This window comes from Motacilla alba, chromosome 1, assembly GCF_015832195.1.
Source record: "Motacilla alba alba isolate MOTALB_02 chromosome 1, Motacilla_alba_V1.0_pri, whole genome shotgun sequence".
Taxonomy (NCBI): domain Eukaryota; kingdom Metazoa; phylum Chordata; class Aves; order Passeriformes; family Motacillidae; genus Motacilla; species Motacilla alba.
This window is the reverse complement of record NC_052016.1, coordinates 100,092,355-100,115,386: the sequence shown is the minus strand read 5'-3', so window position 1 is coordinate 100,115,386 and position 23,032 is coordinate 100,092,355. Positions and strand designations below refer to the sequence as shown.

The 23,032-nt window shown below is 41.3% G+C and overlaps 2 protein-coding genes across 4 annotated transcripts in view; one reads left to right on the top strand and one right to left on the bottom strand.

The window, feature by feature from the left end:
• Positions 1-7,757, top strand: part of COL4A2 (collagen type IV alpha 2 chain) — a 140,662-nt gene extending 132,905 nt beyond the window's left edge. The window contains exons 43-48 of one of the 2 annotated variants that reach the window (XM_038131692.1): positions 126-224; positions 975-1,121; positions 1,732-1,848; positions 2,743-2,934; positions 3,216-3,502; positions 6,115-7,757. In XM_038131692.1, the coding sequence (XP_037987620.1) occupies positions 126-224; positions 975-1,121; positions 1,732-1,848; positions 2,743-2,934; positions 3,216-3,502; positions 6,115-6,369 (1,097 nt within the window). In that variant the 3' untranslated portion in view covers positions 6,370-7,757. The remainder of the gene's footprint in view (positions 1-125; positions 225-974; positions 1,122-1,731; positions 1,849-2,742; positions 2,935-3,215; positions 3,503-6,114) is intronic. The other variant, XM_038131701.1, reaches the window with a different exon arrangement.
• Positions 7,758-13,024: 5,267 nt separating this feature from the next.
• The window catches only part of RAB20 (RAB20, member RAS oncogene family), a 28,742-nt gene continuing 18,734 nt past the window's right edge, over positions 13,025-23,032 (bottom strand). For both annotated transcript variants that reach the window (XM_038131723.1, XM_038131733.1), the window contains one exon: positions 13,025-14,136. In XM_038131723.1, coding sequence (XP_037987651.1) covers positions 13,616-14,136 — 521 coding nt within the window. In that variant the 3' untranslated portion in view covers positions 13,025-13,615. The remainder of the gene's footprint in view (positions 14,137-23,032) is intronic.

The following is a 23,032-nucleotide window of genomic DNA, read 5'->3' as shown; positions in this document are numbered from 1 at the left end:
GAAATGCTGATCGTGACAGGAAGCAGGGGAGCAGCCTGTGCTACAGCAGCTTTAACACCATGACTTTTGCACTCACTTGATTTGTACTGAAATGCAATAATGCCACTTGTCATTTTGCATTAAAGGTCCTAGGGGTGAACAAGGTGTCATTGGCTTTATGGGCACAGTAGGATTTCCAGGTGATCTGGGACCCATCGGACCCAAGGGCGACAGAGGAGTAACGGGTAAGTGCATGCAGTCAGGTGTGTGACTCCTTTTGAAACCACTCGTTCTGCAGCTCCTCAGAGCTAATCTAACTGGCCCTGCTTTGAGCAGGAGGTTGGGCTTGGTGACCTCCAGAGTCCTCCAACCTGCATGACTCTGTGAAATTCCAGAGGGCAGATGCCTGAATTTAACATGAGGAGTCAATTTTTTGGCTTTATGAATTTGACCTGTATGAGGTGCCAACTCCAAAATCAGAGCCACTTTTGGGGTTAATAAAAAGAAGGATTTATTGACTAAATTATTCATCCAGAGTAGACATCCTGAATATTTAAAGAGAGCTTTAAAATCCACCACTCCATCTATACCATCACATAATTGTGTCTTTTGAAGCCCACCAAAAGATGGTGCTGCACCTCAGAGAGCTGCAGCTGTTTGGGGGGAACTTCCCAGCTTCCTGTGTCATAAATGAGGGAGCGGTAGCATCATTAATTTCCTTCTGCTTATCTATGTACAGTCCAGGTGAAGACAGTCTCTTGGAGATGATCCCATACTTGGAGATTGTCTCATCTTGGGCATCCCATGCCCACTCATATTTCCCTAATATAATTTAGCTGCTATACCCAAGCTGGTGAGTTGCAGACCATAGACCTCTCATGCACGTGCAACCAAGTAAGAGCAAAATGTCTCTGGATGAAAGTACATTAAGGAAAAAATATAGGGTGTTTGAGGTTTTTTTAAATCAAACTATCTCATCTTGCTTCTAAACACAGGCTTCCAGGGACCTCCAGGCTCTCCTGGGCCGGTCTCTCCTCCTCCAAGGCTGGTTGCTGAGCAAGGTTCACCAGGTCCCCGTGGAAATATAGGACCTCAGGGAAGCCCAGGAGATATGGGACCTCAGGGCCCACCAGGAGATCCAGGTAGGAATCACACGTTCAGACTGAAAGCTGTTCCCCTTAGCAGACTGAGGCCACCAGAGCACTGATTTGATGCTCTTCTACTTTAAAGTCTGTAATCCAGAAAGGAGAGTCAATTTTTAGTCTTCCAAAGCTGAGGCTTCAGCTTTCTTCCTCCTCATAGCATTCAGAACATAAGCAAAACAGGAAATAACTTTGGCAACACTCAAAAAGCCAAAGCAACATCAGATATGGATCTCATGCACATCAAGACTGAACATCTTTGGTAGAAAAGTGCACATCCTTGTGGGAATGCTGTCAGCTCGGGAAACAATGTAGCATCAGTGACATGTAGAGCTGATGCATTGCACCTTTTGCCATGAGCCTCATCAGAGATAAGTGGTGCCAAGAGTGAAGGATTAAGGTTGTGGGACTCATGTAGTCTTGACCCTGGAAAAGCCAAGTTTCCAATGAACTTGATGCTTTTTGCCTGAGGAAGTACCATGGGATCTTACCTTCAGTGCAAACCCAGCAGACAGGACCAAACGTACACGAGTAGAGCTCATGTTAACAAAGTGGGATGGGCGTGTTGATATGTCTGCAGTCTCTGTGCTTACAGCCATTGTTGTATAAGGTTTCAGAGGCTCACCCGGACAGCCAGGACTCCAGGGCAGGGGTGGCATTCCAGCTCCTCCTGGCTCCAGAGGCGAGCAAGGAGGAATGGGATTTCAGGGTCCGGTGGGATTTGAAGGTAAGAGATACCATGCAGCACTTTTTTCCTCTTTCCCATTTCTCTGCACTTAATCGCTCTGCAGTTACTACTTGACTTCAAGGAAATGAGAGGAGAGAGAGAAGGGGGTGAGAGGAGGGGGCATGGAGCAAAAGGAGGGTGGAGGAGGGGAGGGAAAGGGAGGGGACAAAAGTTTCTGTCTTCATAGATACTTCACAAGGGACAACTAATTAAATGTTACAGTTACCTTAGAGCAGTATTTTCAGAATAAATTTTGATAGCTGTAGCTATCAGTCCACTCATGAGTTTGTTTCATTCTGAGTGTATTTATTCTCTTTAAGTATTTTTTCAGCCTAGTGTTTAACTAACAGTTTTACATTCATGGAGATGAATGGCTGGGTAGGTGAAACTTTGGTAGATGAAGTTTGAGGGAATGTATCTGTAAAGGAATGTCCTTATCAAATCAAAGAGCAGAACTATTACTATCTTAGTTAGCTAAGCACACAAAGAAAAAGGTATTTCCAGAGCATAGTTTCAAGTGTATGAATCAAGTGAAAGAAGTCTAACAACCAGCGGTTAATCTTGGACTAAGAAAATATTTTAAAGGAAAAATCTGCTCATCTCTGTTTTACCAAGTATGCTCAAATTCATCAGAACTTTATTTGTGACTTGCCCTAGTTCTGGTGTGAAATACATTGTGTTAGAAACCGGGGAGCCTGCTCCAGCACCAATCTACTTCAAAAGCAACTGTTACAATCCTAGAACTGCAGCCCTTCTAGCAATAACTTACCATAAAGAAAAGGCATCATGCCATTAGGCAGTTCATCAGCAGCTTAGCTGGAATATCAGCTAGCACCAGATCATTTGTGGGAGCACAAACTCAGCTGGATTCTTTCTTTTCTGCTCTCCTCTAAGGTCAGCCGGGCCGCCCTGGTAGCCCGGGGCCGCCGGGCATGCCGGGCCGCAGTGTCAGCATGGGCTACCTGCTGGTGAAGCACAGCCAGTCCGACCAGGAGCCAATGTGCCCGGTTGGCATGAACAAACTCTGGAGTGGATACAGCCTACTGTATTTTGAAGGACAAGAGAAAGCACACAACCAGGATCTAGGTATGTACAAAAAGTGCTGGCAGCAGCCTGGATTCCAAAAGCTGGGACTGCAACAAACAGGCTTAGGAAGAACCAAAACGAGAATATAAAACTACATGTCTTCATGGAGCGCCTCTGAGAGCACTCCTGCAAGTCATTAGTGTTGTTTGAGGGAACCTGTAAAGTCAGCAAAACATTCTGGACCATGGGGCTTTCCTGGCAGGTACTTGGGAAAGAGCAGGAAACTGGAAGTGTGCATTGTGTTTGGTGAGAATGATTGCCTTTTTCTTCTTTTTTAACAGGGCTGGCTGGCTCATGTTTGTCTCGCTTTAGCACCATGCCATTCCTCTACTGTAACCCTGGGGATATTTGTTACTATGCAAGTCGAAACGATAAATCCTACTGGCTCTCAACTACAGCACCTCTTCCAATGATGCCCGTGGCAGAAGAAGACATTAAGCCATATATCAGTCGCTGCTCGGTCTGTGAGGCCCCAGCTGTGGCAATTGCTGTCCACAGCCAAGAAGCTTCCATTCCTCACTGCCCTGAAGGCTGGCGCAGTCTGTGGATCGGATATTCCTTCCTTATGGTATTGGGTCTCCAGTGTCACATTTTGTGCAGCAACGGGTTTTAAGTTTGAGTGCTTGGTACTAGTAAGGCTGCTCTGCTTCAGAGGCAGCAAGACCAAAACCATGCATCATACTGGGGAACCAGGGAACTACGAAAGTAATTTCTAGGAAGCAGAAGAGGATGATGAAAATTTCTGTGAATCCCAGAGAAAATTGTCTCTTGTCAGAGTAGCATCTGGAGACCTTACTTTATGTACAAAATAGCACTTCAGAACAGAATAAAAGGACAGCTGTGGCTTAAATACAATTACACTGAGGTGCAACAGGAGCATACAGAGCATTTTCACAGCTAAAAATTTGGAGTTATTTACATACATCACTATTAAGAAGCCAATCTAGGGGAAAAAAAAAGGAAAAGCAACAGCATGCTTTCTCCTTTCTTTTCAAAATTTAAAAATCATTGGTGTTTTGGTCGAAGATTTTGAAGCCAAAGTCTTTCACTTACTCTGGAAAGAGAGACAGCCTCTGGTGGTTTTAAAAATTAAGTTTCAGTGTTGTTGGCACTACAAGCTGAGCTTTACATCCCATGGTTTACATGAGCTTTTCAATCTTGTGATCTTATAATTAGGAAATGGGATGTTACAGAAAAACTTAGGGCTGGATGGGCAGCAGAAGACGTACTGAAGGGCCTGACCTTTTTTTTGTAAGACTGTACAGAGGGATCATATGAGTCCCAGAGGGCTTAGCATGGTAAAGAGCATCTAAAATGTCAGTGAAAGACATTTCTGACTTGATGAACACGAGAGTCAAAACCTGCAGCAGCATGCCCATGTTGTTAACTTTTTGAAGACTGGGCTGAACCCTGAAGTAAACAGTGTTGGAAAAGAAACAAGATTTCTGTGGCAGAAGACATCATAAAAGAACAATAGTCGATCTTACCCACCAACCATTTGTATGTCAAAAGCCAAAAACTTAAATTTTTCAGAAAATAAGATACAGGCAAATCCAAAATTAGGTACAGAAAAAAAATCCCTACATTTTGAGAGAGTAGGTCAGATTTTTTACCATCCCTGTGTTTGACCTTTCTTCTGCTTCTATAAAAAGCCCTGATACCAATCTCATAGTTCCTTCGCAAGAATGCCAAGAATTAATTAAATATTTGCAAAGCCCCATGTAAACACTGAGCATTGTTAAGAGCAAAGTTGTCACCTTAGCAAGAACTTTTTGCCAGAACTAAGTCTGTCAGCACTGTGGTACACACTGTGAGAAAAATTCCCATTTTCCCAGCTAGCTTGTGGAGCAAATGAAGTGTTTGGTGTACGCACTTTTGCTTCTCAGGCAAATGTGGAAGAAGTAGAGCACACCTGTGTTTTTTTTCAGAGAACATGCTGGTTTAATTCCTTGGCTTAAATTCATCACCTCCTTCCCCTGAGTAAGGGACAATCCTCAGCCAGTACAGACTCTGCCCAAACAGCTGGAGAAGTCAGTAAGATTTCATGTAGCGAGGGCACTCCACTATCACACATCCTATATGGGTGAGCATTGCAGGAGGATACAAAGCCATAGTGAATACCAGAAAGGATGTTACAAGCATAGAGTTGGAGTTTACAGACCAAGCATGGAAAACTAGAGCTCAACCTGAGGTTGTCAAGCAGGGTTGCTCCCACACTAGGGCTCAAATAGCATCAGCAGGTTTTACTATCTGCTTTCCAGCTCCAACTGCAGAGGCCTCAAAGTTGAAATAATTTGTGCTGCCTCTTACATTCCCTACATTTACAAAACCATTTAAGAACTTTATTTTCCAGCTGCTTTCTTTTATATTACCGATTCTTTCAGTTCCTGACAAAAATTCTACAGTATAACTTAAAAATACAGCTGTATATTTATTAAAGGGACAGAGAAAATTCCCATTTTGTTAGTAATGCCTTTGACAGAAGAAAAGTAACATGCAGTTCATTATCACAGAACCTGTCAAAGGCAACAGTTGAGTGGTGTAAAGATGCATGGTTCTGGTGTAATTTGCTATTAAAAAGGATAAAAAGGATTAAAAAGGATGTCATACAAGGAACTAGTTATCGTATAGAAGCTAATTCTGTTTCTGCAGTGCTCCTCACATGCAATGCAGAGTAAGACTCTGTAATTTGGGAAGTTCAAATTAAATATATGGTGGAAAATTGTTCTTAGTGAGGGTAATAAAACAGGGGAGCAAGATGCCCAGATAAGTTGTGGGAGGTCCATCCTTGGAGGTATTAACAACTCCACAGCACCTTGGAGCAACTGAGGGCAGCTTTGGTGTCAGCTCTGCTTTGAACAGGGAACTGGGGGAAGTGACCTCCTGTGGGCCCTTTCCACCTGAATGATTCTCCAATTCTAAGACTTCCAACAGTGAAAATCTTAACTACAGAAAAGATGTTTGTTAGAAGATTTCAAAGAGGCATCAGCACATGGGCTAGCTGCTTTATGTAGTTATAGCATAGGCAAACCCTTACACAGCTGCAGGACTGGCCAACTTTCTGCTCTGGAGATAAGAATTAGGAGCAATTCTAGTGGTTTTTCTCTTTTCACACATGTAAGTTTATGACAGCATTGCCTGGGGCTGCACTCTGAACACTGCCCTCCTTGTCTCCCTTAGCACACTGCTGCTGGTGATGAAGGTGGAGGACAGTCCCTGGTTTCTCCTGGGAGCTGCCTGGAGGATTTCAGGGCGACTCCTTTCATCGAGTGCAACGGCGCACGCGGAACCTGTCACTACTTTGCAAACAAATACAGCTTCTGGCTCACCACCATCGACCAGCCCTTCCAAAGCAAGCCCTCGGGAGACACACTCAAGGCAGGACTCATCCGAAGCCATATCAGCAGATGTCAAGTCTGTATGAAAAACTTATAGAAGTCTCTTACAGTATAAGGAACAGCCTTATCCCGTAGTTCTTATACTGAGGAGCCTTCTGAGGTGGTTAGACAATTGAATAAATCATGTTGGTGCTTTTTTTAACTTATTACCTCAAAAGCTGAATGGAAATTAATTTTTTAAATGTCTGTAAAAGCAAGTTAAGTATAACACAAATTAAGTTGAACAGATCTAATGGTGTGTTCTCCCACTATGCAGAATATATACACATTTTTTTTGCTAGTCTAATATTACATAATTTGCCAGATGATAGAAACACTCACAGCTTTGAAACACCAAAAAAAATTCAGTAATAAAAGGTTTCCTTGGTCAGATACCCACCGCATTTACCTGAAGAGAATATATGTATCTTTCTATTTACTGTATTTGTCACAACAGTGAATGCTAACAGCTGCAATTCCAATAATTAACACAGGATGATTTAAGTCCTAAATTGTTGCAAAATACTGAAAATACACTGTGGTCCAAAATGCTCATGTCCAGCACTGAAACCTAATTTACATGTTAGTATTTTCTGCTTGGGCATTTCAAACACACCCAACACTGTCTTTTTTTTTTTTCTTCCAAGCCTCACCATGCTTTAGCTCTTAACCACTGCCAATGACAAAGCCCACAGGCTCCCAAAAACAGTAACTACAAAATGCAACTCTTTCAATTTGGTGCGAAGTCTACATGAAGAAGATTAGCATTTTATTTTAAAAGCTTGATGGTGTTTTTCCTAGACATATCCCAAGCCAAACGATCCCTTGCTCCACCATGCTGTGGACATTTCATCTGTGTCACACCACCCACACAGCAGCAGCAATTGGTTTTTGCATTGCACCTTTTCCCCTCCAAAATTAAGCCACTCATCACAAACAGGGTTTAGCCACATCATGTTGGAGCAGCACACAGGGCAGGGTGTGCAGCAGGGCTCGATGCCACATGACCCTCAAACACAGAACTTGCAGCCCTGCCAGCTGGCTCTTTAATGTGTCCTGTCCTGGCAGCTGGGGACGAGTGGCAATGGGATGGCCACCATCCCAACCTGCACAGAGTCATCCTTGCAAAAGCAAAGGGGAGGGAAGCAAAGCATTTATTTGGCATCATCTTTTCCTGTAGAAAAGGGTTGATAATTGCTGGAATGGCTAGTTCTTTCCTTCTGTAGAAAGAAACAATTTAGCCCAAAGTTGTCTGTCAACACAAGAGGAGGGAAAAAAGGATCAGCTACAAATTTCATGTTCCCATAATCTGATTAATATTTATAGCAATGACAGTGATTTTTCAGTAACTCACCTCACTCCTGCTTCAGGTGCTTTTCTTGGCTTTTATTATTACATTCCAACCTCACTGTATCATAAATAAACCCTTTTTTTTCTACATCTCTATTTGTTGGTGATTTCTATTTTGTAAACTGTGTTTTTCCATACAATGCATATGGACTACTCTGTTGAAATACTTTGTTTGCACTAAGGAATTAGAAAAGCACTCCCAGCAAACTCCTCCCACTGAAACTCAAACTCTTCAACTAGAGAACACTTGTTTGTTTTATTGTACTTTAAAAGATCTAAGAGGGAATCTATCTCTAAAATCACTTATGTAAGATGAACAAGTAAAATAGTATTTAATCTGTTTTTAGAATGATGAGAGCAAATAAACTGGCATTGCAGATTAAAACAACCATTATTCATGCTCTACAATGTTCAGGAAACCAACATTTACCAGACTTGACAAGTGTTACCTCCACAAAAAAAATATATATAAACTAAGTTAAAGGTCTAGAATCATAGAATGGGTTGAATTGGAAGGGACCATAAAAATAATTTTGTTCCAAGCCCTCTGCCATGGACAGAGAGATCTTTCACTGGACCAGGTTGTTCAGAGTGACATCCAACCTGGCCTTAAGCACTTCCAGGGATGGGGCACCCAAAACTTCTCAGGGCAACATGTTCTACTGCATCATCACCTTCACAGTAAAGATTTTTTTCTTAATATCTAATCTAAACCTACTCTCAATTTGAAACCATTCCCTCTTGTCCTGGCACTACATGCCCTTGTAAAAATTCCCCTGCCATCTTTCTAGTAGGCTGCCTTCAGGTACTTACCTAGCACACTATCTGACCTAGATTAGCTGCTCATATAATTAGATATAGCCATAAACTGAGAAATTACCTGAGCTTTAAATGAGCTCTCTGACCCTGCATTAGCTCTGAAAGGCAGCACTTGAACAAACTTACCACACTATTATTTGTTTCAGCGAAATAGAACTCTTAGTACTGAAAGCATTGCAGTCAACATAAGCTAAATCTACTCCATATTTGCCAATTCTCCTAAACAAGGCAGTAAGAAATACCCAAGAACACACAACTTGCCTCTTCCATGTATTGCTAGACAGCAGTGTTGTGGGATGATCATACAACTATCACTTGTGCGTTGTACAGCACGTAACTCTGGCAATGCAGCACATTCAGTGTTTTAAGAGAACTCAAGTGAAGGTTAAACAAATCTTTAAAAACTGATTATGTCAACAACAGCCGCAAACTATTTAAATTTTCATGGCTGATAGATTGCCTAATCTTCCTACAAAGCTCACTGCTCTTGCACATCAAACTTCAGCACATGGTTCTTCCACCAACAGTTGCTTTGCCTCTTCATTTTCTCTGATTCAATAAGCTGATCTTAACAAGTTTCTTCAGAGTGATCCCAGCACAGCATTAGGTGGAACACATCAGCATAGTGCAGGGAAAAGACAAACCAACCATAAAACCCACAGGGTGCTAAGCAGGCTTGAGCTTCTGTACTTTGCGTGCGTCATGTGCTTCAGGTCTGTGTACCCACAGCTGGGTTTCTCCAAAGCCTGCGCAATCGCGGCTCGGAGAGTGCAGGGAGCTCGTGCACACAGACACGTGGAACACTTACAGCAGACAGAGGATTTCACCTGGTGAGCTCATCCAGAGCACTGCATGGAAGGACGCTGCCTTGTCAAACTGCCTCTTAGCTACGAGTTTACCTCCTCTCCTATGAAGACAGGCTGACAGCTGGAGTTTTCAGCTGAAAAAGACTCCTGGGAGATCTTACAGCAGCCTCAAAGTACCTAAAGCAGATTGACCTGTAGTGTACAGGGCAAGGGGAGGCAGTTTTAAACTGAAAGAGGGTTGGTTTAGATTGGACAGAAGGAGGACATTTTTTACTCTGAGGGTGGTGAGACACTGGAGTGGGTTGCACAGAAAAGCTGTGGTTGTCCCATCCCCAAGAGCGGTCAAGGCCAGGCTGGATGGGGCTTTGAGTAACCTGGTCAAGTGTCTAGCAGATGTCCCTGCCCAGGGCCAGAGGGTTGGAACTAGATGATTCTTGAAGATCCCTTCCAACCAAAATCATTCCACAGTTATGGTTGTAGAGCCGACTTTCAGTAACTAAAATACCTTTCTATAGGAAAAACTCAGCTGCAGCAAAACAAAACAATCCTTTTACTGAACTAGAGTGCTCCAGCCTAGGATGTAAAAAAAAAAAATCACACATGTTTTGCCTTGGTTTGACCGCATCTTCTACTTCAAAGCATGGTGTATGCTTCCTACACTTCCCTGTTTGAAAACATGCTGAAGTACAACATGCTGCCAAGCCTGGAGAAGATAAATGAAATCACGTTCCCCTTCTATAGGTAATAGTGCTTCAGTGTATTAACACTGATATAAGTGAAGATGTAAGTGAAGTCAACATAGTGATGTGAGTTGACCCCAATTATTCCCCCAGAGCTACTGACCAAATGAGCAGTGTGTTCACACCCTACATGACTATGCTTATCCATGGCTGCCAGAAATAGAAAATTAGCAAACAGCAAGCAAGCATGGCCTTAGCACAGGAGGTGTGAGACTGTTGCCAGAGGAGAGGCTGAGGGATCACTGCCAATATGCCAAGAGCACCCAAGTGCAGGCAGCAGCTGCCCCTGTAACCACATGGGGACCAGGGGCACCCTCAGACACGGCCACCCACTGAGGGGGAGTGGGGACATGGCCCTGCAGTTGTTCTGCACACAACAGTTAAACCCTACTGAACAAGGGAAAGAAGCAACATCACAGCACCCCATGACTCACTAACAGAGTAGCAGAAACAGGCAGGAGGGCTTCCCACCATGATGTGGGCAAGGATGTAGCTAGGGGGCTCAGAAGCTTTGCCAGCCCTATGGGCACTGGCAGAGGAGGTCCTTTTGTGCCCCCCACAAGACTTGTAGCCTTGTTGGGGCTGTCAAGGGCCCATGGCAACCTCCATTTTGCACCATGAGTGTCTGTGAGGGGCAGAAAGCAGGATGGATCCTTCCCAGCCACTCTGGCACAGATCATCCCCCATGGACAGCCTGGCTCAGCCATCATCTCAGGCACTGGCTGGCCTGTAGCTCACATTCACCCAGCATGGCCAAAAATAGGACCTCTTTTATTTCACTATATGATCACTTCACATAATCCAGACATAATAAGGAGAGGAGCAGGGGGAATAAATGCTTGTCAAATGAGTACCCCCTCCCAGGAGCAGCAGGCAGAGTCCTTAGTCCATGCTTTCAACCACCTTCACTAGTCCCGGCAGGGAGGATTTCCCTTGGCTTCAGCAGCATCACCACAACAGGCCCAGCTCCAGACAACTGACCTCTCTTCAAGAGCTCCCATGTATTACACAACTACTTCCCAGGTTTTGTCCTGTAATCCCATGATCTCACAGAGGCTGCTACAGTGTCAACCCATCATAACCCAGAAATTTCTCAAGGAACAACAGCCAGCAACACTGAAAAAACAAGAACATCATACCAGACAAGTATAGCCTTAAGGGCAAGAGTGCAGCACACAAGACTGGTTCCTGTGTCATCTCATTTGGTGAAAACACCCAAGTTAAAGCTCTTAGAAAGACTGTAAGAATTACTTAAGATCTCATATGAATCAAATGCTGGTGCAACTGAATTGCAAATATTTATACCTTAAGAAGTGTTGGGTGTTAAATATACAAATATTTTTCCTATTCTGTACCTTCTAGATGTACATCTCCCAAGCAGCTCCCAAATGCCTGACCTTGCAATCAGCATGTGTTGCAGGTTCAGTGTCAAAAGACACAGGAAAGCCCGTGCTGGACTTCTGCAGAACCCTTTGGTCACAAACAAAACCGAGAGTGTAGCCTGTTTGTCTCTTCCCAGTCCTGAGGGAAGACTACATACTGACCCTGGAATTTCGTTAATAGCTAGAAGGTTTCTAATTATGCACATTTTAAAATACCACAGCTCAGGTGCTGTTTAGTCTCTGACAGACTGGTAGGTGTCTGCAAGCCACTGGCAAACCCAAAAGATTACAACCCTTAGTAGGGCCTGTAGCAATAGGAAAAAGGGTTAATGATTTTAAACAATGAAAGGGCAGGTGCAGACTAGATATAAGGAAGACCTTTTGACAATGAGGTTGGTAAAACACTGCCACAGGTGCTGCACCTGTTGCACCACCCAGAGAGGTGGTAGGTGCCCCATCTGTGGAAATATTCATGTTTTGATTGTACAGAGCTTTGAGCAACCTGATCAAATAGAAGACCTACCTTATCAATGCATGGGGAAGTGGACTAGATGACATTTAAAGGTCCCTTCCAACCCAAACCTATGATTATATTATTTAATGCTGAGTGGTTTCTCTCTCAGGCCATTCTTCCCCACTACATGTGTACTATGAATTAACTTGAAAGCAGAAAATAAAGCTACTGCTCTGCAGCAATTAGCTCAATACGATGCACATCCAAAAAAAAAAAGTGCTCTAAATATGTTTAGTAAAAATTTAATTTATTATTTATTTAGGAATTTTCTCCCTATGTAGGAACAGCTGTGATTTGGGTGGGACAGAGAGGGGCAGTGACAAAGTGTAAGAACCACCAACCCTTAGTTTTAGCAAATTGTACCAGAAGCACCCAAAGGAAGATGGAGTCCCCACACAGGAGCTCACAAAACTGAAAATATGGAAGCTGCATCCTTGGGGTTGAGTGGTTGGCTGGTTTTTGGAGGAAGGGGGAAGGTCTCAGGGTGTGTTTAAAAACTAGAAGTTCTTCATTCTGCCTCAGTTCAGTGTGAGCTCCTGGGTCACTACGTGCATTACAGCTGAGACGGTTGCGAAACTCCAGGAGCTGTATTAAGTGTTAGCCACGCCTTTTCACTGCAGTGAGGAGAGAAACCTGTACCTCATTATTGCTCCTTCACGGGCCTTTTACTCCACAAAAGGCTGTTTCTTCCCTTCCTCCTGCATTAGCCTGTTTCACATCAGAAAACACCAGTCTTCACTTCCCTCCAGGTAGAGGTAATTACTACTCCAGGTAGTAATGTCATGCATAACTGATAAAAATCAAAGCTGCAGCTCTGCCTGAGAACAACTAAGGAGTGGGAAAGGAGACAGAACACAGATACTGAACACAATGATATCCCTAAAGGCACCAAAAAGAGGATTTTACAAAAATACAGACAAAATAAGATTGATTTCTTCCCCAAAACCCACCTATATTAAAAAGAATTACAAGGGAAAAATGGAAGGAAAGAAAAAAACTTCCTCCTGCAACTTGTAATTAGAACAGCAAGAGCTGGGATAGTGCTTGTTAACACATGAAAGCCCACTGTGGAAGAAGAATTCTCATTAATGAAGCCTCCAAATGAACAGTACATATCCATTTTAATAGTTCAACTTCTGAATCGTATGCTGTCATGTCTGACATAAAAAGATTGCAATTGATTTATTAGCTACAAATATAAATATACCTGGATTTTCTTTTTTTTCCTTAAGAATAAAAAAGTACTGTGTGTTCAGTCTTCCAAAGTTAGAATCATAAGGGAAAAGAAGATCATCATATGAAAGTTTTCAAGAGTACACAAACAGATCATTTACATGCAACATGAAATGGCAAGTCACTAAAAGTCAGAATCTTTCAAATCTGTCCAAATGATTGTCGCTACCCATTCTAATAACACACCACTTGTCTTCAGAGCCCATGGAAACTGGCAAGTCTTACTCCATAGTTTCACTTGCATTCCCATTTTTTTATACGCAGAGCTTCCCAGAAGCCTTTAATGGTCAGGAGATTTATTTGTTTCTCTTTTTTTTCTTTTTTTTCTTTTCTTTTTTGCATACACCATTTTAGTCTACTTATTCCTTGACCTCTCCTTTCTGCTCAACTGCAAGCAGTTCATATTCCTCATTTTGCTGGAGTGAAAAATCCCTCCCCTTTTCCATGTTACATAGATGATTCAGGCACAACAACCTGATTTTGTCCTTTTGGCTGGCTTGTAGTCCGTGATGTCTACGGTTTGCGGTGGCCCCTCAGCTTTCTGCCGTACGATTATTGGGACTACCATGTCAAACACAGTTTCAAACAGGTAGTCCACCTTGTATCCTGTCTTTGCACTGGTCTCAAAACACATTTTCTCAGCTGCTGGAACATCCTTCTCATCTAGCATTTTGTATTTCAGTATCTTTTTATAGAGCGCAATTGCATCCTCTGCACGGACTTGTTTTCGCACCTTTGAGCCACAGCTGGCACCAGACTTCTCAAGTCTATTTTCATCCGGTGCTAAAGTACAGTCATCGCTGAGGTCAACTTTATTTCCAACAATAGCAAAAATGCAGTCAGCACTTGCACTGTCCGTCAGAGCCAAGAATCTCTCTTCCAGCTCTGTCAGGCTTTGGAGGCTGTTCACGTCGTACGTGAGGATCACAGCAGCCGCTCCTCTGCAGTACATAGACCCGAGGCCATGGAACTGCTCCCGTCCTGGCAAAGGTTTAAACACAGCAAATGTTAGTGTGCTGGAAAACACATCATTAACCAAGCAAGAGAGTTAAAGGTATTTTAGACCAATTTCACAAGTCTGGATGAAGCAGTGAAAATAAAAATGCGCTATTTGTAGCACTTTCAGGTTTTTCCTTCTGTTTTTCCATAAGAGAGCAACAGTGCCACAGAACAGCTCAGCTCATTGCTTGCACAGTCTCAGAGAAAGGAATCTGTAGAGACAAGTGAACAAGGAAGCTCATGCAGCATTCATACTTGCAGAGAGCAAAAAAACCACCAAAACTGGCTTCTTTTTTATTAAATTGCACGCTAGTTGATTTATGTCACATTAACTACTACCCTGCTTGCACCCACAGATGGCCCATCCATCTACCTCACCATTTACAAACAAAAAAGTTCTACTGTTTCAAGTTCTGCTATAATTTATTGCTCCTATAAATCCAGCATGCATTTTCAAGTACATCCAGTTCAAAAATCTGTATCAAAAATCATTAATCCACTTGTTCCTAAGTTTTGAAGGATTTTGTAAGCTGTACAGTCTGATGCTACATGCCCACAGTTCTCAGGTACCTTGGCTTTACAGGAAAAGTCTCTTGTGGTATCCAGCCTGTAGTGATATGTACCTGTCATCCCACCACCAGTTTTCACATATTTTTAGAGTATTAAACACACAATATACAGAAAATCCTAAGAGATTCAAAGAGAAATTAATCTTTTAAGTTGCCCTGGCCACTGCTCAATAACCAACAGTTAAAGCATTTCTTTCTCCTCACTCATGGACTATCTTCCAGCACCTCCAAATAAGCCTTGATGGTGTCCCTCAACTTCATTTCTTGGAAGACAAAATTGACTCTTCTTTAAATCCTAGGAAGCAAATAATGTTCTTCAGTAGTTGCAACGGGACTAAGGGAAATTAGGCAGAAGACAAACTGCGCTTTCCTTCCTATTGAGAACTGCTACCTTCCCCAAATACTTGCTACCTGTAAAACATGCTGTATGCTTTACTATCCAAAACTGTATCAAGAAAAAGATAAAACCCACTAGATTTCAACCAGCCACCAGAGTCAGCCTTAGGTCACTACATAAATGTGAATGAACAGAGAAAAAAGGAGAAAAAAGAGCCACCTACATGCTCATTTAAAAATCAACATAATTTTCCAACTCTTTTCATACAATCCCTTTGCACAGAGCCTTCATTTATAGAAAATCTGGAAGAGATCTGGTAATATTCATCTTCTGCACAAAGCTACTGACCACCATGAGCTGTTTCATCATCATCAATGATTCATCATGAAATCCTTGTAAATGACTGCAGAACAGGAAAGGCAGAAGAAATTAATGCTGAAAAATGCAGGTCAGCACACATTGGGAAAACACATCTGCAGATGAACATGCACTCGGTGAAAGGAACTCAGGATCTACCTCCATGGGGGAACAGAACAGTGACTGCAGTAAGTCCTTCGACAAACATCAGAACTGTGCTCCACAGTTGCCAGAAGAGAGACAGTGTTCATCATTATCAGCAAAACAGATCTGGGAAACCTCAAGCTAGAACATGAAATCCAAATCTCATTGCACTTTTAACACTGAGTGAAACTCTGGCAACTGCCAGAGAGAGAGGTTTGGAAAGGTGCAGAACTCCCTATAAAGAGGGGTAAAAGGAAGTTGGTGAGAATGCTCAGAAGTATGTGAAACATTTGCATGAGGAAAAATTGTGGAATCTTTCAGGCTGGTGAATGACTGGAAAAAAGGGTAGAAACAGATGTCTATCAAATCAGGCGTAATGCTGAGAAAGAATAAATAGTTGTTCCTCAGTTATTTTCTTGTCACACAAAAAATGAGGATTTCACATCAAAAACATGCATGTAATTCAAATACTTTCCCGTAAAGTGAAAAATTGGTAATAGCAGTTGTACATTGCAGAGGTCAAAAGTTCGGTGAACAGCATTCAGAAAATCATTAGGCAAAGTTCATGGAAAATCGCTTCAGTGCAATTTTGTATAACCTCTGATTTGCTTTCCCTCAGCAAAATAAATTCTTCAACTCATGATCTGGGAGGTAGGGAAAAAAGCAGTTTTTTTAAAAAAAAACCAATAATAGCTATACCCTTGTTTATTTATGTTGAGTAAGAGCAATGGAGATTGGGATGCAGGGGATGGAGGAGGTCAGTCCTTTGATGCTTTTTTCTCCAGTCTTATGTTAAAGTTGTACTTTCAGTTGCACTGCAACTGAGTCTTTACATGTCCCCAAGTTTTCAATAAAATTTTGCACCATGACAGATTTTGTTCTCACCCGAACCCTGATTATACTGTGGTCAGGAAACCACAATGGAACATATATCTCCCCCTGCTCTCCCACTTCAGATGCCTAAGCCATAGAATGCAGCCCCCAGAATAGTTTGCTACAGCAACCAAGCACTAGAACAACACTATTACTTGTTTTATGGCATTTGTATGCTAATCTAATCTGGCACAGCATAATAAAAAGTATGACACTTTTACATGGCAACTACCAACTGACTACTTCTCTAACTAATATATTGTTGAAAGGGGGAAAGAAACAGTAAGCATTTACCTTGCATAAGGGACTAGTTATATCAAAGGAATTATGGATAGTCTCCTCTGGTCACCCTCACAGCACAATCAACATGCAGAAAAAACTGCACAATGAATTTTTGAAGCAGTTTCCTTGTACAGACTGCTTCTGATACTTACAGGCTGGAACAGCTCTACATATGGAAAAAACCTCCAAAACTACACCAAGTATTTAAACTAATATCTTTCCTCAAGGTGTCAGGCAAAGTAGTATCAGACATTAGGATGAAAAATGTGCTGCATGAGAACAGCCATTCCTGTCTTATAGCCAGTTATTTTTTTCTCTGGACCCATCTGGGCCCACTCCAACCACATATTTTTTTATACAATTACTAAGTGGTAAGCCCTGAAACCAACAATTAAACAATTTCGCCTTTTCAAAAAAATAAAGGTAACAGAGAAGAGTGAAAGAACTATCAAATAATTTGCAGTCAAAGGAATTGCAAGAACCACCAAATCAACCACAAAGGCACAACATCAGGGAAAATTCTGAAAACCAAGCAAGCAAAAACTAATTTTCATTTCCTTTTCATCTTTATATTTTGCTGTGTTTAGAGCAGTTCAACAACCCTACAGCTGTATCCCTATCTGCAGCACCATCAGCTTTCCAGAAGGTCTTCCATCAAGTACATGAAGACCTGTTGGAGACTTCAGCCACTCAGAGGCAGCACAACCAAGGAGCATTTTCAAAGTCCTACGATGGTTGTCATAAACAAATCAAAGAGTTTTGAGCCAAATGGACCTCAGTACCATGAAGTTCGTAATGAACCTAACGGAGAAAGAAGGGAAAAGCAGACCTTGCAAGAGGCTGGCTTGACAAATAAGCAAGGCTAGATTTAAAGTGTACTAAGACCTGAATTTAAGGCCTCCTACTGCACTTTGACCTCTCAGCTGGAAGGCAGCATCCCCTGTGAATGCTTTCTCTGGATGGGACCACAGCCCATCCAAGCATCCCAATCCCTTCCAGCTGAGGGATTCACTGACAGCAGCAGCATCTCAATGCTGCTCTTGGAGCTCTGCCTGCCCATGGCCCCTGAGGGTGGTATCCAAAGTAGCCCATGAGGTAGGGGTGTATGTTTATGAGAGCAGAAGCCAGATTTGAATGCTCCTTACCTACCACCACTTCAAAGGCTTTCACCACAACTTCTGAAGTGGCACAACTTCTACCAGAAGAAGTTGTTTTAAATCTCTCAGTGTTGAGCATGTACAAGAATGCAAAACAAGCTGTTACTTTCAGTCTGGAGGGAATAAAACACAATGACTATAAAAGAGCTAAAAAGGTCTTCAATAAATACTGAAAAAATACTGTTTCTACTCTGATATCATCGTCCAAGTGGCAGCATAATTCAGTTCCTAAGGTAAATATGTAGTGGGGAAAAGTACACAAAGGTGGGCTACAGAGGCATGCCACCATAGTGTTAAAATTGCACAAGATTGCAGAATTGTCCAGGAAGCGCTCAGTCCATAAACCAGGGACCTTCCAAGGATTTTCACTGAGATTTGCACAGTACTGTAATCTGAACAGTAGAGAGGAATTAACAGAAACACAAGGTATGAGCTAGCTTTTGTCTTTCAGATTCTCTTTCTACTTTATAGGAGTCTGAACTTGAGCATACACAGAGAAGGATAGGAGCTGTACCCTAGGGAGACTGCTAGAAGAGGAAGGAAAAGAGAAAGTATGATATCCACGACACAGCACAGAAATCAGTATTAGAAAGAAATGAGCTTTGAGGATTCAGCTGCAGTAGATGAAGGTTCAAAGGGTGACCCTTATGCTCTTGAGTTACCTCAGCAGGAACATCCTCGCAATCACAAGAGTAGACAAAGATCCCTTTTGAAAAGGGAACAACATTTCTTTCTGTTTGCAGACAAGGCAGTAAAGTTGTGACCCTTTAAAGGACATCAGGGGAAACAATTTTGCTAGGAACTGAGATTTCTATTTGTGCACATATACCAAGATATGTAATAACTACCAAAGAACAAACAGTAAAGGTCCCTAAAGGTTTCAGGAAAATTCTCCTGCCCGCATAGGAGTCAGGCTGTCAAGTTTTGAGAGTGATGAAGTCAGGGCTCTTCATTACCTTGTTCAAGGTTGGTATTTATTTCTTGTAGGTGGCTTTATCATATTTCCCTTGAAGTCAGGAGCTTTGTTAAGAACTGGACTACATCTGCGGTTACTTGGGGATAAAAATAAAGCTCTCCATCCCAAAGGATTAACAAGGATTACATAAATAGAAATTTATGGAAACATGAGTCACAAAGGACTGGAGAGTCCAATTTCTACATGTCCAGGAGCTGTCAGAATACCTGATTTCCTGATCTGCCAGAAAAATGCCAACATTTGGTTTCTCTTCAAGACAAAATTCCCCATGGAATGATATCTCTGAGACGGAGAGAAACTAAATAATTAAACTAACAAATCCAAATAAACAAAGAACTCCAACACAACACCCCCACCTCTCCCCAGAAAAAAACAACCACCAACCATAAAAACAATTACAGTTGAGCAATGATAAAATTCATTTCAGTTCCACCTTCACCCAGTATTATACATTCACAAAGCTGCATTATAGAAGACACTTGCATATGTTGAAGCTTCAGTATGCAACAGATGTCTAGCACTGCTAAAAAACAAGATGACGTTTATTTTGTTTACACTCATTATTTAGATATGAATCAACATTCATGGCATGAACTGTGCCCTATTTTAGCAGCTTCTATTTAAGTTATTAAAATTAGATGTGTTTGTCTTGGCCAAAGCAGAATATAACATAAACATAGGAGAGTAGTGATCTTAATACCCAAAGGGCTTTTCTTGCATGTTTTAAAGTAGAAAGAGCTACACAAGGAAGAAGAAAATAACAACCACATGGATTAAGTGAACAATGAACAAAGGAAAATTCTTTCATAAAGCTCTCCAAAGAGAAAACATCAAAAACAGTCAAGAAACTGGGCTCAAAGTAATACATGATTGAGACATGCTTACTCCACTTCTAAACACAATTTATTCTGAATTGTTAACTCAGGAATCTTTATCTCATAATAGACTTAAATTTGTGAAAGAAATCATCTCTTCCCTTAAATCTATGCAGATTTTACTTAATGAGTAAATACTTTGGGTTCTGAAGAAGTCTGAAATTGCCAAGACCCTGCAAACATCCCCACACTACAAACATGAATTATTCTAGTCTTCTAAATCTCCTTCTGCAAAACAGCAGCTCAGTGTGAGAAAACAACCCACACGAACCAGAAGCAGTCTTTCACTTCTCACTTAATCAAGACAAGAAATCAAACTGAGCTCTGTCCTCCAGCCAGCTTTAATTATCATACTAGAAATACCACACTTCCACTAACAATGTGCCCCTTGGACACAAAATCAATGACTAGAAAGACTAGAACTTGCACATTGAACAATCATTTTCTATTAATTACTTAAACACCCATAGGTCTGGTCTTAAAAAATGGATGTTATTTAAAAACACTTTTCAAACAAACAGAAACAATTAACACAACTTCAGTCTTTATAACATTTTTATTTTCGCTCTGATTTAAAACACAAAAACATGTAAAAGCCCCATCGTGTCGCACATGATTCCTTCTTCCCACCAATATAAACACACACACTGAGTCCTTATCACAGAGGTTATTCACAAGCTTAGATCCAAAGCTAAGAGCCAAGCCTGACAGCATTTAGGTATTTATATTGCTGCTTTTAGATAGATAAAGGAAATGTACTGCACGAGCTGCTTCTCCTCCCCTGGAGGCTGGCAGTCAGGAAGGCAAACATACTCTGGACATTAGCTCCAAGTGCTACAAATCTCTTCCCATAAAAAGATCATAATATCCCAATGGTGGCAAGTCTCAGATTCAGAGGAGACAACAATGTATTTGAGCTGAGTGCCACAGATGGGAAAGCCTTATGAACTGTAAGCAGTGAAGCAGAAGATGCTTTCTAATACATTTAACTCCATGACATTTGAATAAAAGGCAGGTCTCGAGACTGCAGTGCACAGTTATACAGGAGGAATGTAGCATTATTTTCCTGATCTGGAAGTGGCATTGCATTATGTCACTATAACCCAGTCCCCACTGAATTCACATTCAGAAATTTTATACAATCTACTGGCAGGCTATGGAATATAATTCTATCCAATATTAAAAATTCAATTTAATAGATCTGGGTTTTGCCTGGACAACTGGATAAAATTACTCAAGAAAATCCAACTAGTCATCTAACTGGAAGCAGAGAAAGTTTTGATAAAACAGGAAATGCCTTGGCACTATAATCCAAAATTTATGAGCTATGGTTCCACTGTATTACTTTTATCCTGAAAGATTAAACTGTACCTTTTACATAAATAAAAATATTAAAGAGTGATTTTTTTTAGAAGACTACTAAACTACCATCAGTGATCCAACAGTGTCTGGGATAAAACATATCCAAAAATATATGTAAAATCTGTTACTAGGGAATCTAAATTATGATAGAAATAAAAATCTAGGAAAAATACACAGAGATAAGTGAAGGGCTGTAAGAAAGGGCTAATTCTTAAACACATTTTTTTAAAAGAGCATAAGTCTTGTCTCTTTGGAAGCAAACTTTTGAAGGAATACTTAACAGATATCAATATATTCTCCATGGAATAAGAGGAAGATCTACAACAGGTTTCAAGAAAAGCTGGATGAAATTAATACAAAGCATCAAGGCCTTTTACTAGGGATTCTGTCTCTAATACAATATGCAAGGGAAAAAACAAAACTCATCCTTTATTTCCATTCCTTTACAAAACAAAGCCAACATCCTTCTGGGCATCTAAATTAGCTATTAAGATTCTGCCAAGAGAAGACAAACTACTCCCCAGAAGGCTAGTCTCCACCAGCACCTACAGCGTGCATTAAGAAATGCAGCTCACTCTTCCTCTGCTTTATCTAAGAGTACCGAAAGCACAAATTGTGTTGCTACACAAATAAAATAAAAAAACCCACCACAATCAGTGTGCCTGGGAAAGGAATTAATTCAGAACAATTATAAACAAAAAAAAATCACTAGAAGGCATCTGAAATAAAGAAAAATGGAGTGATTACTGACTAGAAATGGAAATTCCACTATACTTTATACATAAGAATAGTAATACCTTTAATAAAAAAAAGCTTCATGGAGATTTCTTTTAGCCTACTTCTTTCCTCTTCCCTTAAAGTATAACAACTAAACTAAAGCTAACTAATATGACATAAACAAGATTTGAAGGACATGTTTCAGCAAGGGCCAACAAATACCAAATACATAGATGATTTTGCACTAAAATTCTACCCACTTCACCTACTTTCTTGAAAGACAAGTGTGGGATTTGCAGGGGTCCCTGCAGGACGAGGGAAGAGACGAGAATCTTGACTCCATGTTTCAGAAGGCTGATTTATTGTATTATGATATATATTCTATTAAAAATGCTATACTAAAACTGTACTAAAAGAATAGAGAGAAAGGATTCATCAGAAGGCTGGACAGGAATAGAAAGGAATGAATAACAAAGGCTCGTGACTGACCAGAGAGTCTGAGCCAGCTGCATCCTTGATTGGTTATTGAGTAGAAACACCTCACATGGACCAATCAAGGAAGCACCTGTGGCATTCCACAGCAGCACATACGTTTTGTTTACATTTCTTTCCTGAGGCTCCTCAGCTTCTCAGGAGAAGAAAATCCTAGCAAAGGATTTTCATAAAATATCATGGCGACAGACAAGTCTTCCCCTAAAAAGGATTAATAACTTTGCTAAAATTAATGCTGCCTATATTTCTTTACAGACTCAAGCTTATTGTTTGTTTAGAGCATTTACAAAGGGGAAGTGACACAAATCCCGGGATGGCTGGGGTTGGAAGGGACCTCTGGAAATCGTCAAGCCCAACCTCCCTGCTGAAGCAGGCTTGCCTAGAACAGGTTGCACAAGATAATTCCCGGCAGGTTTTGAACATTTCCAGATAAGGAGGATACAAAACGTCCCTGGACAGCCTGTTCAGTGCTCTATCACACTCAAAGTACAAAAGATTTTCCTAATATTTAGATTACACTTCCTGTGTTTTGATTTGTACCTTCTGTCCCTTGTCCCTTCACTGGGCACTACTGAAAAGTCTGGCCCGACCATCTTGCCACCTGCCCTTAAGATTTGTATGTGGTGGCAAGGTCTCATCTCAACTGGCTGAGATACAAAACAGCACAAACTACTGTTATTGTGCTTCTCTTCATGGTTCTCACCAGTAAAAAGTGCTCATAATTCTATTTTGGCTGT